The sequence below is a fragment of the Oncorhynchus keta genome, chromosome 35 (genome assembly GCF_023373465.1).
Source record: "Oncorhynchus keta strain PuntledgeMale-10-30-2019 chromosome 35, Oket_V2, whole genome shotgun sequence".
Lineage (NCBI taxonomy): Eukaryota > Metazoa > Chordata > Actinopteri > Salmoniformes > Salmonidae > Oncorhynchus > Oncorhynchus keta.
In genome coordinates this window covers 70,049,584-70,065,506 of record NC_068455.1, presented here as the reverse complement: position 1 = coordinate 70,065,506, position 15,923 = coordinate 70,049,584, and the positions used below count along the sequence as shown (strand labels likewise).

The 15,923-nt window shown below is 45.6% G+C and overlaps 2 protein-coding genes and 1 long non-coding RNA gene across 8 annotated transcripts in view; 2 read left to right on the top strand and 1 right to left on the bottom strand.

The window, feature by feature from the left end:
• Positions 1-5,097, top strand: part of lpcat4 (lysophosphatidylcholine acyltransferase 4) — a 24,014-nt gene extending 18,917 nt beyond the window's left edge. For 4 of the 6 annotated variants that reach the window (XM_052497495.1, XM_052497493.1, XM_052497497.1 and 1 more), the window contains 7 exons: positions 1,119-1,173; positions 1,288-1,370; positions 1,545-1,670; positions 2,062-2,215; positions 2,387-2,479; positions 3,764-3,899; positions 4,265-5,097. In XM_052497495.1, the coding sequence (XP_052353455.1) occupies positions 1,119-1,173; positions 1,288-1,370; positions 1,545-1,670; positions 2,062-2,215; positions 2,387-2,479; positions 3,764-3,899; positions 4,265-4,482 (865 nt within the window). In that variant the 3' untranslated portion in view covers positions 4,483-5,097. The other 2 variants (XM_052497496.1, XM_052497498.1) reach the window with 2 other exon arrangements.
• Positions 4,863-15,923, bottom strand: LOC118369195 (uncharacterized). Its single transcript, XM_052495692.1, has 6 exons — positions 15,911-15,923; positions 15,650-15,804; positions 15,269-15,484; positions 11,171-11,260; positions 7,549-11,071; positions 4,863-4,870 (listed from the first exon to the last, which is right to left on the bottom strand). The coding sequence occupies exons 1-6, from the start codon at positions 15,921-15,923 to the stop codon at positions 4,863-4,865; spliced, it is 4,005 nt and encodes a 1,334-aa protein (XP_052351652.1).
• LOC127916154 (uncharacterized) lies at positions 11,351-12,292 on the top strand. The gene is made up of 3 exons (XR_008093638.1): positions 11,351-11,564; positions 11,621-11,677; positions 11,825-12,292. It is a non-coding gene; the product is annotated as an uncharacterized LOC127916154 (long non-coding RNA).

The following is a 15,923-nucleotide window of genomic DNA, read 5'->3' as shown; positions in this document are numbered from 1 at the left end:
TTTTCCTGTTGTCAATGATCAACTTCTTTGTCTTGCTCACTTTGAGGAAGAAGTTTTTGTCCTGGTGCCACACTGCCAGTTCTCTGACCTCCCTATAGGCTGTATCATCGTTGTCGGTGATCAGCCCTACCACTGTTGTGTTGTCAGCAAACTTACTGATGGTGTTGGAGTCGTGTTTGGCCACCCAGTCATGGGTGAACATGGAGTACAGGAGGGATTTAAGTACGCACCCCAGAGAGGTCCCAGTGTTGAGGATCAGCGTGGCAGACGTGTTGTTGCCTACCCTCACCACCTGAGGGCGGCCAGTCAGAAAGTCCAGTGCAGAGGGGTGTGTTTAGTTCCAGGGTCCTTAGCTTAGTGATGAGCTTCGTGGGCACTATGGTGTTGAACGCTGAGCTGTAGTCAATGAACAGCATTCTCACATAGGTGTTCCTTTTGTCCAGGTGGGAAAGGGCAGTGTGGAGTGCAATAGAGATTGCATCATCTGTGGATCTGTTGGGGCTGTATGCGAATTGGAGTGGGTCTAGGGTTTCTTGGATAATGGTGTTGATGTGAGCCATGCCTTTCAAAGCAATTCATGGCTACAGATGTGAGTAGTCATTTAGGCAGGTTATCTTCGCATTCTTGGGCACAGGGACCATGGTGGTCTGCTTGAAACATGTAGGCATTACAGACTCGGTCAGGGAGATGTTGAAAATGTCAGTGAAGACACTTGTCAGTTGGTCCGCGCATGCTTTGAGTAGACGTCCTGGTAATCCGTCTGGCCCAGCAGCTCTGTGAATGTTGAGCTGTTTAAGGGTTTTGCTCATATCGGCTACCGAGAGCGTTATCACACAGTCATCCAGAACAGCTGGTGCTCTCGTGCATGCTTCAGTGTTGCTTGCCTTGAAGCGAGCATAAAAGGCATTTCGCTCGTCTGGTAGGCTCTCGTCACGGGGCAGCACGCGTCCGGGTTTCCCTTTGTCGTCTGTAATAGTTTTCAAGCCCTGCCACATCCGATGAGCGCCAGAGCTCATTATCAACTTCATTATCAAATCTCAATTTAACATACATATTATTGGAAACAAGTTGTCAATATATGATATTTCACTGATTGGTGGGGGTGTTTTTCCCTCCAGGGTTGAGGCATTGTGGCACACCTGCTCTCAGCTCTACACTAACGTTACTGTTGAGGTAAGGCCATATTGTCCATAATCAGAATGACCACTCACCGAAGAAGAATTTCCTGTTTTCTCATTGGCTGTAATACCTGTCAGTAAAAAATGTATGTTCTCTTATTGGCTACAGTACCTGCCAGTATACACCCCCTCCCAGGAGGAGAAGGATGACCCTAATCTGTATGCAGACAATGTCCAGAAACTCATGGCCAAGTGAGTCTACACAGCGTTTGTGTGTAGTTTGTGGACGTTTCCCACTGTTTGGCATGTTGTGGTCTATTTTGCCTCTGTATTTGCATAATGTATACTTGGCTATCTGTTTGCATGCATGTATTTTATGAATGTGTGTAGATGATTCTAACATCTGTAACCTCTTGTGTCTATCAGGACCCTGGGCATCCCGGCGACAGACCATGTGATGGAGGGGCGTGTTCCTACCAGAAAACTGGGAGGGCTCTCCCTCCCCCTAGAACCACCTGCCAGAGAAACTCTCTCTCTGCTGCATAAAGACGGGTAAGAGGTGTGTGTGTGTGTGTGTGTGTGTGTGTGTGTGTGTGTGTGTGTGTGTGTGTGTGCACTACATGACCAAAAGTATGTGGACACCTGCTCGTCAAACATCTCATTCCAATATCATGGGCATTAATATGGAGCTGGTCGCCCTTTGCTGCTGGGCCCCTCTCATCTCTCTCTCTCTCATCTCTCTCTCTCTCGCCCCTCTCATCTCTCTCTCGCCCCTCTCATCTCTCTCTCTCTTGCCCCTTTAATCTCTCGCCCCTTTCATCTCTCTCTCTCGCCCCTTTCATCTCTCTCTCTCTCTCCCCTTTCATCTCTCTCTCTCTCGCCCCTTTCATCTATCACTCTCATCTCCCTCTCGCTCGCTCGCTCTCTCTCTCTCCATCCTCAGTCTCAGAGAGTTCGAGGTGGAGGCAGCACTGAGTAAGATAATTGACAGGTGTCAGTCAGAACAGGGTTGGAGGGCTGGTGTGGATGAGCTGGCACCACTCCTGGGACTGACAGACAGACAGACTGCTGCTAAGATCTGTGGACTCTACTCCAAGGTAAACTACTCCAAGGTTAAACTGGCCACCACCAACCGGCGTCAAGTGGTGTGTGTGTGTGTGTGTGCTTCTGTGTTGAGTACTGAAGTAGTAGATTTCCATAAGTATTCCTTGGTGTTGTGTACTTTGCATACTCTGTGTATGTGTTAACAGTACGTGTGTGTGTTCCAGGATGACAAGGTGGACCTCAGACAGATCTATTTAAGTGTGACATCAGTCTCTGGGCTTCTGGGATTTAAGTCCCTCCTTCACACTGCATTCACTGTAAGTTCTGCTCCAAGTGTGTGTAGAGTAGATGTAGAACCCCAATGTTTGTGTAGAGTAGATGTAGAACCCCAGTGTTTGTGTAGAGTAGATGTAGAACCCCAGTGTTTGTGTTTAGTAGATTTTGAACCCCGGTGTTTGTGGAGAGTAGATTTTGAACCCCGGTGTTTGTGGAGAGTAGATTTTGAACCCCGGTGTTTGTGGAGAGTAGATTTAGAACCCCGGTGTTTGTGGAGAGTAGATTTAGAACCCCGGTGTTTGTGGAGAGTAGATTTAGAACCCCGGTGTTTGTGGAGAGTAGATTTTGAACCCCGGTGTTTGTGGAGAGTAGATTTTGAACCCCGGTGTTTGTGGAGAGTAGATTTTGAACCCCGGTGTTTGTGGAGAGTAGATTTTGAACCCCGGTGTTTGTGGAGAGTAGATTTTGAACCCCGGTGTTTGTGGAGAGTAGATTTTGAACCCCGGTGTTTGTGGAGAGTAGATTTTGAACCCCGGTGTTTGTGGAGAGATTTAGAACCCGGTGTTTGTTAGATTTAGAACCCCGGTGTTTGTGGAGAGTAGATTTTGAACCCCGGTGTTTGTGGAGAGTAGATTTTGAACCCCGGTGTTTGTGGAGAGTAGATTTTGAACCCCGGTGTTTGTGGAGAGTAGATTTTGAACCCCGGTGTTTGTGGAGAGTAGATTTTGAACCCCGGTGTTTGTGGAGAGTAGATTTTGAACCCCGGTGTTTGTGGAGAGTAGATTTTGAACCCCGGTGTTTGTGGAGAGTAGATTTAGAACCCCTGTGTTTGTGGAGAGTAGATTTTGAACCCCGGTGTTTGTGGAGAGTAGATTTTGAACCCCGGTGTTTGTGGAGAGTAGATTTTGAACCCCGGTGTTTGTGGAGAGTAGATTTAGAACCCCGGTGTTTGTGGAGAGTAGATTTAGAACCCCTGTGTTTGTGGAGAGTATACATGTTAAACTTGGTATGTACGATATGAAGTTATACGTTTGAACCTATAACTGTGTGTACTATACGTAGCCTGGATCCCAGATCGGTTAGTGCTCTTGTCAACTCCAACATGTTTGGAATGACAATTCAATAAGGAGTTGGCAAGGGAGTAGAAATAGACTGGCACCCAGGCGGTATGTCCGGTTACTACGGTATAAAGAGGAAGCTTTAACCTATATACTACATGAATATATTTTATATAAACTACATTAATATATTTTACATAGACAGTATATAAATGGTGTATATTTACATAAATGTATATATTTGAACCCAGTGTAAACTGTCTGCAGCTGTATGACAGAGAGTGTAGTGGCAGTCTGACTGCAGTGGACGTGTCTGACCTGATGGGGGCGCTAGTGGGGAGTCCTCAGTACCACACAGAGGAACTGTACACTGAACTGTCCTTGAGAGGAGCGCCCACCGAACGTAAGCCCAGGCACCCATCCACTAACAATGTTGACATTCAAATACATGAATAACTTGAAATGTATCTTGATTATTAGTGGTGTATTAGAAACTTCTCCGCCTGTTTGTTGGGCACAAACCAAGTCTGTGATTTGACCCTAGTTATGGCTGTTTCTCAATTAGTCTTTCTGCGATCCCTCGCAACCCATCTCCTCGCCTCCTTCTCAACAGCATTCGAGAAGTTCCAAGGACCTTTTTCTCCAATGAGAAGGAGGCAAGGAGAGCAGATGCAAGGAATCGAGGAAAGATGAATTGTGAAAGCCATGTCCTGTTGTTCGTCCCACTGTCCCTTGGAACTGCAATGGTATGTGGTTGTATCTCTACAGAAGACCTGTTCAGTGTGCTGACCACCCACCCCACCTATCAGAAACTGATCAGCGAGTACTTCACACCTGAGGGGGTGGAGTCCACACCATCATCCTCTCCTCTGACCAAAGGGAAGGCAGGGAACAACAATGCAGGATCGCCTAGCGACAACAGAACGGCCTTGCCTTACAAAATGGCTGATAACGGCTCTCCTCTGCCCAGTAAGAAGAACGACTAAGTGAAGGAACTCTGAAGCATACTGATAGAATTCCTAGAACGGACTGGGCAGTTATTACAGATTAATCTATATGGGTGGGCTTACTTACAAAATGGCTGCCGGTTATACATCGACTTGAATGGGGAGCCCCTTCTAGGAATTCTATTTCTAATGGGGCTTACGCCATTTTGTGAAATTGAAGAAAAACCTAAGGCAGCTCAACAGTATCGACAGTAATGCCAATATAACATGCTGTTCTCTAAGAAATCAAAGGGAATGGCTCCTAGTGAACTAGTGCGTATGTCTTTCAGATGGGTTATATGTCGTCTTTTAAGACTTGTTTACAATGTCATAGCTACATAGCTAGCTATGATTGTTACACAATTCTCTGGATCTGCCTGTCAAGATGCTGGGAAAATAGTATCACGGTAGTGTTTATTTATAAATGTAAAACGATTTTAATCAAATTAAGAGTGTCTGTCTTATTTTGTACTGCTTGAAATGGGATGTGGTATGTGAATTTGTATTGTTTTAATGAACAAAATATACAAACCAAATGATTATGTAAATTACTATTCTCAGGATTTTGTATTGTATTTTACATTTAATCTATTAAACTGAACATTAAACATTGGACTCCTTTTGTTTCATTGTAGCCTTATTTTAAAGAGGCCTTCTTCCTTTTCCTTTGAAGTTTGTTTCTCCCATCCTTCCGCCCTCTCTTCTCACTCAGTCTCTGTCTTTTACCCAGTCTCTGGCTCCATCTCTCTCTCGCTCTGTCCATCTCTGGCTTTCTCTTGGGTTCCACTTTCTCTCTCTTCTCCTCAGATGTGTGACCCTCTGCCTGTGTTGGTTCATCCTCCTCCACTTGACTGAGCTTGGCTGGGATGGGAGGATGAATGGTCTCGCCCTTTCTTTTTCCTGCCCTCTGTTCAGTTACAGGGGACAGAACTGTTTCTATCTCCCTTTTCCCTTCACTGTGTTTGGTTCTGGATGCTGGAATGGTCTTTACTTCTATTTTGTTTTCTGTTGTCCCTCTGTTTCCTGTTATCTTAGCAACGGTTTCTACCGTCTCTATTTGTCCTTTGGAGGAGGAGGTGGATTCCTCCGTTAGTCCTCTCCTGTTTTTAGTTTGAAGCTTTTTTAATCCTAAATGGCTCCCTTCTTCAGATTGAACCACTACTTGTCTTTCCTCCTTCCCTCCCATATCCCCACTCTCTCCCGCCTTCCTTTTCATTCCTTTACGGTTTAGACCCCTGTTGGTTATGAATGCATCATTCTCGATAGTCCCTCCCCCCTCGATAGTTTTACTTTTCAGATTTTCTGTCACTTGCTCTTCCACCTTGTCCCCTTGTTTCCCCGTCTCCTCCTCTGTAATGTTTGTGGACTCTTCTTTCTGCTCCTTCCAGCCCATTACTGCTTTAGCATGCCTCGTTCTTGCCATGGGACTTGGAATAGGAAAAGACTTTTCAGTCCTCTCCTCCTTTGTCTTGTTCCCTTGTTTTCCTGTCTCTTTCTCTGCTGGTTTTGGTTTATCCTCTTCCTTTCCCTCTACACCCTTCCTTCTTGCTCTAGTCACAGGACGTCTAAGACTAGGCTTCTCAATCGTCTCTCTCTCCTTTTCCCCCATCTCTCCATCTATCTCCATATTTGCTGTGCTCGGCTCCTTCTCGTCTTTCCTTTCAACCTCGTTCTTTCCCCATTTCCTTCTTGTCATAAGACTGAGCCCTCTCCACGTCACCTTCCCTGAGGTTGGCACGTCCTCCCTCTCTTCTCTCCCTCCCTCTTCCCTCTCTTTATCAGTGTATATATTAGGGGTAGTAGCCAAGGCCTCTTTTTGAGCTGTGTGCGGATTCTGTTCTTTCTTACACTCTTCAGCTCTCCAGTTCCCTCTAGTTGTGATCATACGGCTTGTCGCAGTACTAGTCATGGGACAGGGGTTTTCAGTCCTCTCCTCTACCTCATCCCTTTGTTTCTCTGTCTCGCCACCTGTCTCTTTCTTTGTGTTTGGCTTCCCTTCTTTTTTCTCTTCGGCATCTTTTCTTTTCTTTCTTGTCACAGGAGTTAGAGTTCTGGGCCTTTCATGTCTTTGCTCTTTTCCCTCGTTGTCTTCTTCATCCATCTCCACAGATGTCACTTTATTCATTGTGTTTCCTGGTTTGGGCTTCTCCTTCTCTGCTGCTCTGCTCTTCCTTCTTGTGGTTATCATAGGACTTGGGATAAAACTGGGCTTTTCTGTCCTTTTTGCCTCATCCTCTTTCTCTGTCTCTTTCTTCGCCCTTTTCGATGACTCCTCTTTCCCCTTCTCTGCAGCTTTGCTACTCCTCCTTGCTCTTATCATAGGTCCTGTCATGGTACTTGGCTTCTGTGTCTTATCCTTTGCCTCGTCCCGTTGTTTCAACGTCTCTCTGTCTGCCTCCGTTTTCTGGCCTTGACGCTGTTGAGGCTCTTTCAGTGTCACCTTCACTCTGTCAGTGTTAATATTAGGAGCAGTAGCAGCCTTGAACTCCGTCTGCACCGCCCTGTCACTCCTCTGTTCTTTCTCTTCAGCCTGTTCTCTATTCACAGCTTGTCTCTCTCGTCCTTTCCTTGACGGTCTCTGTTTCTTTTTCTCTGTTTTCTCTTCCATCTTGTTTTTGGTTGCTATTACTTCCCCTTCTTCTTCTCTAACTGCTACTTCCCTCATTTTAATTTTCTCAGTTTTCTTTACCACCTCCTTTTCATTTTCTATTTCTTTCTTCCCCTCTTCTGTTTTCATGGTGTCCTTCCTCTGTCTACTATCTCTCTGTTTCTGATGTCTAGTTGACCTCTTAATGTTTCTGCTTGGATTCGCCTTTGACGTCTCTTCGTTCCTCTCCTTCATTCTCTCTTCGTCTTCTTCTCTTTCTCTCCTCTCTGTATTCCCTCTATCTGCATCTGCCCGTTGACCGGTTTGGGTGGTCTCTACCTCCGACTCAGTCTCTCTATTCTGCTGCTTCATCTCTTTTACCTCCATCTCTGCCTCTCCTGTCTCCACCCTGTCTTCTCTCTCTCCATCACTCTCCATCTGTCCCTTGGTGCCACCCAAAACTGTCTCTCCCTCTGTACTTCCACGAGATGCTGGGGTGAGGGAGTGTTCCACCTCAACCTGCCCCAGGGTGAGGAGGTTGTGTGCGGTAGAGATGTTGGCCGTCTCCCTTGTGCTGTCCCTGGGCGTGTATGACTGGAGCTGGTCGTTGTTGACCCCTGTAGCCTCCAGACACAGGGGGAGTGGAGTGGACTCATCCCAGGCAGAGTGAGGGTGGAGCAGCCCAGGTATGGAAGCCTGACTATCGGACATAGACTCATCCAAGTTCACCCCTTCTATAGGCTGGTTCCATGTTTCCTCCATTCTAGGATAGGCTTCTTCAACTGTCTCACTCATACAGTCTGACAGTAGGGTTGATCCAGGATCTCTGCTGCTTATGGATGGCGGTGAGCTCTCTATGTCGGAGTCCACCTGAGTGATAATAGGAACTGTACTGAGGTCAGCGAACTCCTTCACACAGTCAATAGCAGGAGAGTCTGGCGACGGTTTGTTGCCACCAGCTGAACCACATGACTCAGTGATACCAGAGGCTTCGGTGGCTGTGATCACGTCTGTTAGCTTTTCGTTGACAGTGGCTGAACTTCCGGAGTTAGTAACACAAGGCGCTTCAGTGATGATTGTGTCTGTTGCTTGAACAATTGCACTGTTAGTTGCCTGAGTGTTGACATTGTCTGGAAGATTTGTTTCAGACACATTTGTCACCTTAAGATCAATTCTATTTAATGCTTTAACGTTGGCAGGGTCCAGTCCTGAAGCTTGAGGACTGACACACATGTCTGAAGCTTGAGAACTGACACGCATGTCTGAAGCTTGAGAACTGACACGCATGTCTGAAGCTTGAGAACTGATACGCATGTCTGAAGCTTGAGAACTGATACGCATGTCTGAAGCTTGAGGACTGATACGCATGTCTGAAGCTTGAGAACTGATACGCATGTCTGAAGCTTGAGAACTGATACGCATGTCTGAAGCTTGAGAACTGATACGCATGTCTGAAGCTTGAGAACTGATACGCATGTCTGAAGCTTGAGAACTGATACGCATGTCTGAAGCTTGAGGACTGATACGCATGTCTGAAGCTTGAGGACTGATACACATGTCTGAAGCTTGAGAACTGATACGCATGTCTGAAGCTTGAGAACTGATACGCATGTCTGAAGCTTGAGAACTGATACGCATGTCTGAAGCTTGAGAACTGATACGCATGTCTGAAGCTTGAGAACTGATACGCATGTTTGAAGCTTGAGAACTGATACGCATGTCTGAAGCTTGAGAACTGATACGCATGTCTGAAGCTTGAGAACTGATACGCATGTCTGAAGCTTCAGCTTTGTTGCCATCTGAAGCTGAACTATTCACACAGTCTAACATTTTAGCATTGAAACTATCAGATGTTTCAGTGTTGGGCCCGTCGAATGACGAAGTGTCTATCACCCTCCATTCCTCCTCACCTCCCTTGTCAGCTGCCTCCACCTCCATTCCTCTCCCAGTCACATCCAGTCTAGGACCTTCCTCCAGCTGAGGCCTGTGTTCCAGACTCCCTTCCCCAATTTGAGGCTCCTCTGTGGGGTCTGAGAGAGAGGCAGTGGCCCATAGAGGTAGAGGCTCTGGATCTCCCTCACCTGCCGGGTTCGGGGTGTCCCTAACCCAGCCTGTCAGGTGAGCATCCAGGAAGGGGTCGCCTCTGGGGGTGGAGCAGGAGACAGCCATGATGAAGGACTGGATGGGTACGGTGCAGGGGGTATCCCCATCCCCATGGCCTGAAGGGGGGGTGACCCTGTCCCGGGCAGGGTGAGACAGCTGAAAGGGGCGAGGATCCTGGGGCTTCCAGTTCAGTTGACCCTCATCCTTGTTGTCGTCTCCTTGGCCCTCCGGGGGCGTTGAAGAGACAGAGTGGATGAGTGCAGCCATGGCTAGGAGTCTCAGGTTAGGGGGGCGGAATGGTGGGTTTTCCGTCAACATCCTCCTGCCCCCGTGATAAGCCGCCAGAGGGAAAGGGCCGGGGGATGCAATCGGAGTAGGCGGGCCTAGACTAGAGACAGGAGGAGGGGAGGGGAAAGGATATGTCTGGATGGGTGATAGTACTACTCCTTCTTCTCTTCCTCCCTCTTCTTCTTCTCTCCCTCCGTCCTCTTCTTTCTTTTCCTCCAGATCCTCCTGTTTTGGCACGTCTCCCATTTGCCCCGCGGTGGAGTCGCCCGAGTCCTCTTCTTCTTCACTCATTCCCTCCATCACTCCATCTTCCTCTCTTTCCAGAGGCAGGATCGTGAAGGTTAACCCATCTTTACTCGTATTTAAGGGGACAGACAAGTTTGCCTCGTTCCGGGGGTTGTAGTTTTGTTGACCTGACTGGTTGTAGTTCTGTTGATCGGACTTAATCCGGTGCAGGTTGTTGAGTACCCCAGGCGTGGTTGAGGATGTGGCGGGCTCGGAGGCTAGAAGGTCCCCTTGCAGAGGACCGCCCTGGAGGTCAAGGACTGAAGTGATTGAGAGTGGGTCTTTTGATTCCTGAACCACAAAGTTTGAGGCTGAATGTCCTGTTCTATACTGACCACTGCTGCCCACAACAGGCAAGATGACAGCGGGTAGTTCTATTGACGAGCTATGACCATGTGACAATATAGCTTCATAGGCTGTATTAGGCCCAGTTGTTATATAAAGATTCGGATTGTTTTCATTTTCTACAGGCAAAGCTCCTGGGGGATAGTAGACATCAGTCACAGCAATAGTATTGTTTGGATAATGATACTGTGTCTGTTGGGAAGTCTGGTTACTAGGAGTATAACTCAGGATTTGATGTTCAGACAAAGGAAATGGGGAGGGGTTCATCATCATCGGAAGTGGTGCATTGTGCGGGACGTAATCTCCCATAGGAATAAACATGAAGGGTCCACCCTCAGGGCTGTCCTCACTGAACACAAAGTGCCTGGAACGTTGTGGAGGACACATCTGAAATGCATCCTGGCCTGCCATAGTGTTAGGGAGTGGGGAATAGTTTTCCGGTAGGATGAAAAACCCTTGCGGTGGTGGTGCGTTGTGGTAATTGTCATTTTTGTGACTAACGGGTAGAGGTGGCAGAGGGAAGGCTCGGAGGTGTGGTGTGGGCATTGGGAATGGTGCATTGTGGGAGTAATTGTTCCCAGGTTGAGGAGGAGGGCAGGGACCTTGAAGCTGAAACATGCCGTCCTGTGAGGTTGCCAGTTGGAAAGTTCCAGACGGTGAAGGGGTAGGAGGGATGAGGTAACTAACAGTACAACCGTCCTGGGTCTGTATGAACAATGGAGGCCCGTGGTCAGGTGCATTGTGGTTATCGTAGTTTGAAGTTGAACGGCTCTTACGATGAATACTGGTGGACATAGACCTGCAGTGCCTCTCGAATTGTAATTCATATGATGTCATAGGTGGGCTCAGAGCTTCTCTGTGTTCTGTGAGTGACGGGGCCTGTTGTTGTGCAGTACAGCCTTCAGATGCAGTGTGGGTAGCGTAGTCCTCTGGGTCACTGCAAGTAACACTTGCAGGCACGTCTGGCATCTCCTGATCCACCTGTGAGGAGAGAGGGACAGGAGACACACCAATGAAATAGGCTACATCAAAGCATTTCTTTGTTTGACTTTTATTGACAGATAGAGCATGTTGTAACACCTGTGCCTCCTCCTGTGCTAGGAGGTCGATGGTATCGGGGTCTGAGGTGAGGAGAGAAGACAGGTACTGCAAATCCAGCACTGCTCCGACCTGCGAGGGAAACACAGAGGGGAGGTGGTATCAAAACCCCACATATCAACCACTGCAACCTACAGGAAACACAGAGGTGGTGATATCAAAACCCCACATATCAACCACTGCAACCTACAGGAAACACAGAGAGGTGGTGATATCAAAACCCCACATATCAACCACTGCAACCTACAGGAAACACAGAGAGGTGGTGATATCAAAACCCCACATATCAACCACTGCAACCTACAGGAAACACAGAGAGGTGGTGATATCAAAACCCCACATATCAACCACTGCAACCTACAGGAAACACAGAGAGGTGGTGATATCAAACCCCACATATCAACCACTGCAACCTACAGGAAACACAGAGAGGTGGTGATATCAAAACCCCACATATCAACCACTGCAACCTACAGGAAACACAGAGAGGTGTGATATCAAAACCCCACATATCAACCATACCCACAGGAAACAAAATCCCCACATATCAACCACTGCAACCTACAGGAAACACAGAGAGGTGGTGATATCAAACCCCACATATCAACCACTGCAACCTACAGGAAACACAGAGAGGTGGTGATATCAAAACCCCACATATCAACCACTGCAACCTACAGGAAACACAGAGAGGTGGTGATATCAAAACCCCACATATCAACCACTGCAACCTACAGGAAACACAGAGAGGTGGTGATATCAAAACCCCACATATCAACCACTGCAACCTACAGGAAACACAGAATTCAACTGTTGTTGGAATAGTAGCTTATCATGTGTGAAAAAGAAACAATAACATAATCCATGATGGATGGAGGACCACACTGGAAAACAAGTCTATTGACTTTATTGTGTTTCCACCAGAGGCTAGAGGGAGGAGCTATAGGAGGACGGGCTCATTGTATGGCAGGAATGGAACGGTGTCACACATGGAAAGCACATGCTTGATTCAGTTCCATGAATTCAATTCCAATGTCTGGAAAACTAAAGCTCATCCCACCAGCCTCCTCTGGTTTATACCCTTTATACAGTTGTTGGTAAATGTCGCTGTTGCCAGGTGTAACATGTTTTTTAAATTGTCAAATAAAATAAAACCAGCATATTATACTATTTAAAAGACTATTAGGAGACAAAATCCACTACTGATCTGTGTAAGAAAATAAAAAAAGTGACATCAATTCTTTTAACTGTTGTTCATTCAAAATGCAAAAGGCACTTTCACATTTGAGCTATCTTTGATGCAGGTGCCTGGTAACAGTTGAATAAGATGAGAAAATATAAGGAACCCGCACACTGCTCTTGCTAGTATCACTGTTATTTATTAAGCTTTATGTTTCGGAAAGGGGGATACCTAGTCAGTTGTACAACTGAACGCATTGAACTGAAATGTGTCTTCCGCATTCAACCCAGCCCCTGTATCGGCCTCAAGGCCTTCGTCGGAGCTTTTGTGAGTGTTTGTAATTTGCACCCTTATGTAGACATTGCTCCACCCACATCCGTTCAATGCATCGAATGGGGTTGGAGTTGAGGGAAAATGAGCAAGTGTTACCAACCATGTGTGTTTCATAAGTATTCTAATAAAGTGCGTACATAAAACATATTAAACACGTCTGTAAACCACAAGTACGTTTTCATAAATCACCGGGTACAGAGCTAGAACAACGTCAGAGTCATCTGAAGCGGAGGCATTAATTCATGTTCACATTTATAACATGACATTTCATCATTAAGTCCTTTAGGAATTAACGTCTGGAGGGTGGAAATCCTAAAACATTCTCTTTTTTCTCAGAGTATCATTTATATCACCTTCCCTGTGTGATATCTTACCTTTCTCTATGCCACAAAATCTAAAGTTAGAAATGTCATGTTTTAGGTCATTAAAATGTACTGCGACTGGATAATCCCTGTCGTTTCTTCTGATTGAACTTTTATGTTCACTAATTCTCTGTTAGAACTATTTTTTACCTAATTAACACAGCCCATGTGGACATTTTAATAATGTAGATAAATGGGTGGTGGAGCACATAATAATGTCATTTATTTGGAAGCGTTTTCCTGTGTGTGGGTGGCAGAAATATTCACACTTCATCATATTGTTGCACTGTGCGCCACCTCTGCATTTATAGCTACCATTCAGAAGAGGGCGTTTCTTTTGGGGTTGGCTGTTGGCATGGAACAATTTGTCGCGTAAATTGCTACCTCTCCTATATACAATATAAGTGGTGGGTTCTTAAATTCAGCTGGAAAAACTGGGTCCGAGGATAAAACTTGCCAGTGTTTCTTGACAGCATCTCCCATTTTGCGCGAGTTCAAAGTATGTGTGGTGGTGAACATTCCAGAGTGTTCTTTAGCTCTAGTGGGTTTTTTTTGTAGCAGTTAATCTTGTGTTTTCCCTAATGCCAAATTAAGAGCTTCATCCACACATTGTGGAGTGTAGCTTCTTCCTAGAAACATTATACACATCTCCACTGCTTTTTCTAGACAGTCCTCGGTGGAGTGGAATATAAAGCAAAGTCTGGAAAAACTGGCTTCTTAGAAGTCCTCTTTTTAATGGCCCAGGGTGGAATCTGTCTCTCTGTATTAGAGTTTTTATGTACGTTTTGTTTCTGTACTGAGTGGTAAACGGGGTTCCATTTGATTTCTCAATCCACATACCAAGGTAATGAACACGTTTAGTGTCACGTTCAATAGTGAATTTGAGATTGAGGTCAATGTCATTGAGTAGTGCCATAAAGTCTGACAGCTCTTATTCTGTAACTTCCCATATGCAAAACACGTCGTCAATATATCAATACCACTTCAGGACTTTATTCAAAAATGGATTTTCATTTTCATTATTAACAAAACGTTCTTCAAAAAGACCCAAATAAAGGTTTGCATATCTCAGAGCGAATGTGGAGCCCATTGATGTTCCATTCGTTTGGAGGTAGTATTCATCATCAAACCTGAAATAGTTATACATCAAAACATATTCAGCCAGCTCTAGAATGAAGTTTGTTGGTCGGTATTTGTTAGTATCTCTGTCTCTCAAATAGTGAGCTAGTGCTGCCAGCCCCCCACATGGGGAATGCTGGTATATAGACTCTTGACATCTAATGTGACCAAAATACAGTCTTCTGTTAAACCCGTTATTGGTGAAATCTTGTTTATGAAGTCTGTAGTCTTTCACATATGATGGCAATGATTGCACGTGACATTTAATAAAAGAGTCAACAAAGTTCAGCAATGGCTCTAACATTGGGATTATTCCTGCAACCACTGGTCTGCCTGGATAAATCCCTAATTTAGGCTAAATGTACAGGCATGGACGTATGGCACATTTGTAGCAAAGGTATTCATATTCAAGTTGGGAGATGAGGTTGTTTAATCGGGCTCCAGATTAGAGCGAATGTCCCTTTGGAACACCTGATCAACACAAATGTTCATGACTGAGTTGTCTCTGTCTTTCTAAAACAACCACAGCACCCCCCTTGTCTGCAGGTTTGATAACCAAACATGTTCTTCTGTCCTGGTGAGGTTCTTCTGAATATGGTTTGTTTGTCTCGTATATACTGACATGGCTTCTTGTTCGACTAACCTACAATAGGTATTAATCGATGAGTTGTTAACCATAAATCACCATTTTCTTTTGGGTTTAAAATGGGTAACAGTTCTTTATTGGGTTTCTATGCCAGAAATAGTGTTTTGGGAAAACAGATGTTTAAGTTTAATTTTGCGAAAGAATTTAAACAGATCTACTTTCGTATCAAATGGTTTGTCTGTACATGTGGGTACAAAAGAGACACCCTTAGATAATACTTTCTTTAATACGAAGGCCTTGAGGCCGATATGTAAAAATAGCAGGGATACCAGCGAGAGCAGTGTGCAGGTTTCTTATTTTTTCTCAACTGTTGTTCGTTACCTTAAAAATCCATCATCACACTATACGATTTATAAGACTGAACAGACAGAATCCACCAGGAAATGCTTATGATTGTAAGAAAAATAGACATCACATCAATTCCTTTGTCTGTTCATTACCTTAGTGACAAACTCCTTCTGACTGCACAGCTCATTTAGGTACTCTGTGAACGAGCCTTCCCCATCTCTTCCTCCCTCTTCTTCCTCATCATTCTTCTTCTCATCCTCCTCTTCCTCTTGATTTCTGACCTCTAACCTCTCCCTGACCCCGTTGGGGTCAATAAGGAGGGCCTCCATGGCTGCCGTGTACTCCCCGAGAGCACGTTCCTCCAGGACCTTGAGGAAAGAAGACAAATTGTTTTCCTTTGTTTAACATTCTACACGGCCATGACAAATGAATAAAGTTTAACTGCAACTAAAGCATCTGACAAGAGTGACTGGGTCCTTTTGGGACAGTCTCTATACCCTACAAGTGTAGCTTCCAGTAACTTTTGTTAATACCTTGATGTCCACTTTCCCTAGTCGGTGACCACGGGACACTCTAGGACCACTGCCACTCTTAGTGGCCCTCTGAGTTTTGTCTTTGGCTTGGTTAACTCTTGTGTTGCATTTGGTCTCTTTGGCTGACGTGGTGGCACTGCTCTTCCCCGTGTAACCTGCTGAGAGGGGAGAGAAAGAGGGAGAGAAAGAGAGAGAGAGAGAGAGAGAGAGAGAGGGAGAGAAAGAGGGAGAGAAAGAAAGACCATCATAAAGTTGCCACACCATGTGGCTTCAT

Excerpts from the sequence above, each read along its gene's own strand:
- LOC118369195 (XM_052495692.1), bottom strand. Across the intron at positions 11,261-15,268 it reads AGAAGGAGTTTGTCACTAAG|GTCGGAGCAGTGCTGGATTT; the intron begins GTAATGAACAGA and ends TTTCCCTCGCAG. Across the intron at positions 11,072-11,170 it reads TAGCACAGGAGGAGGCACAG|GTGGATCAGGAGATGCCAGA; the intron begins GTGTTACAACAT and ends CTCTCCTCACAG.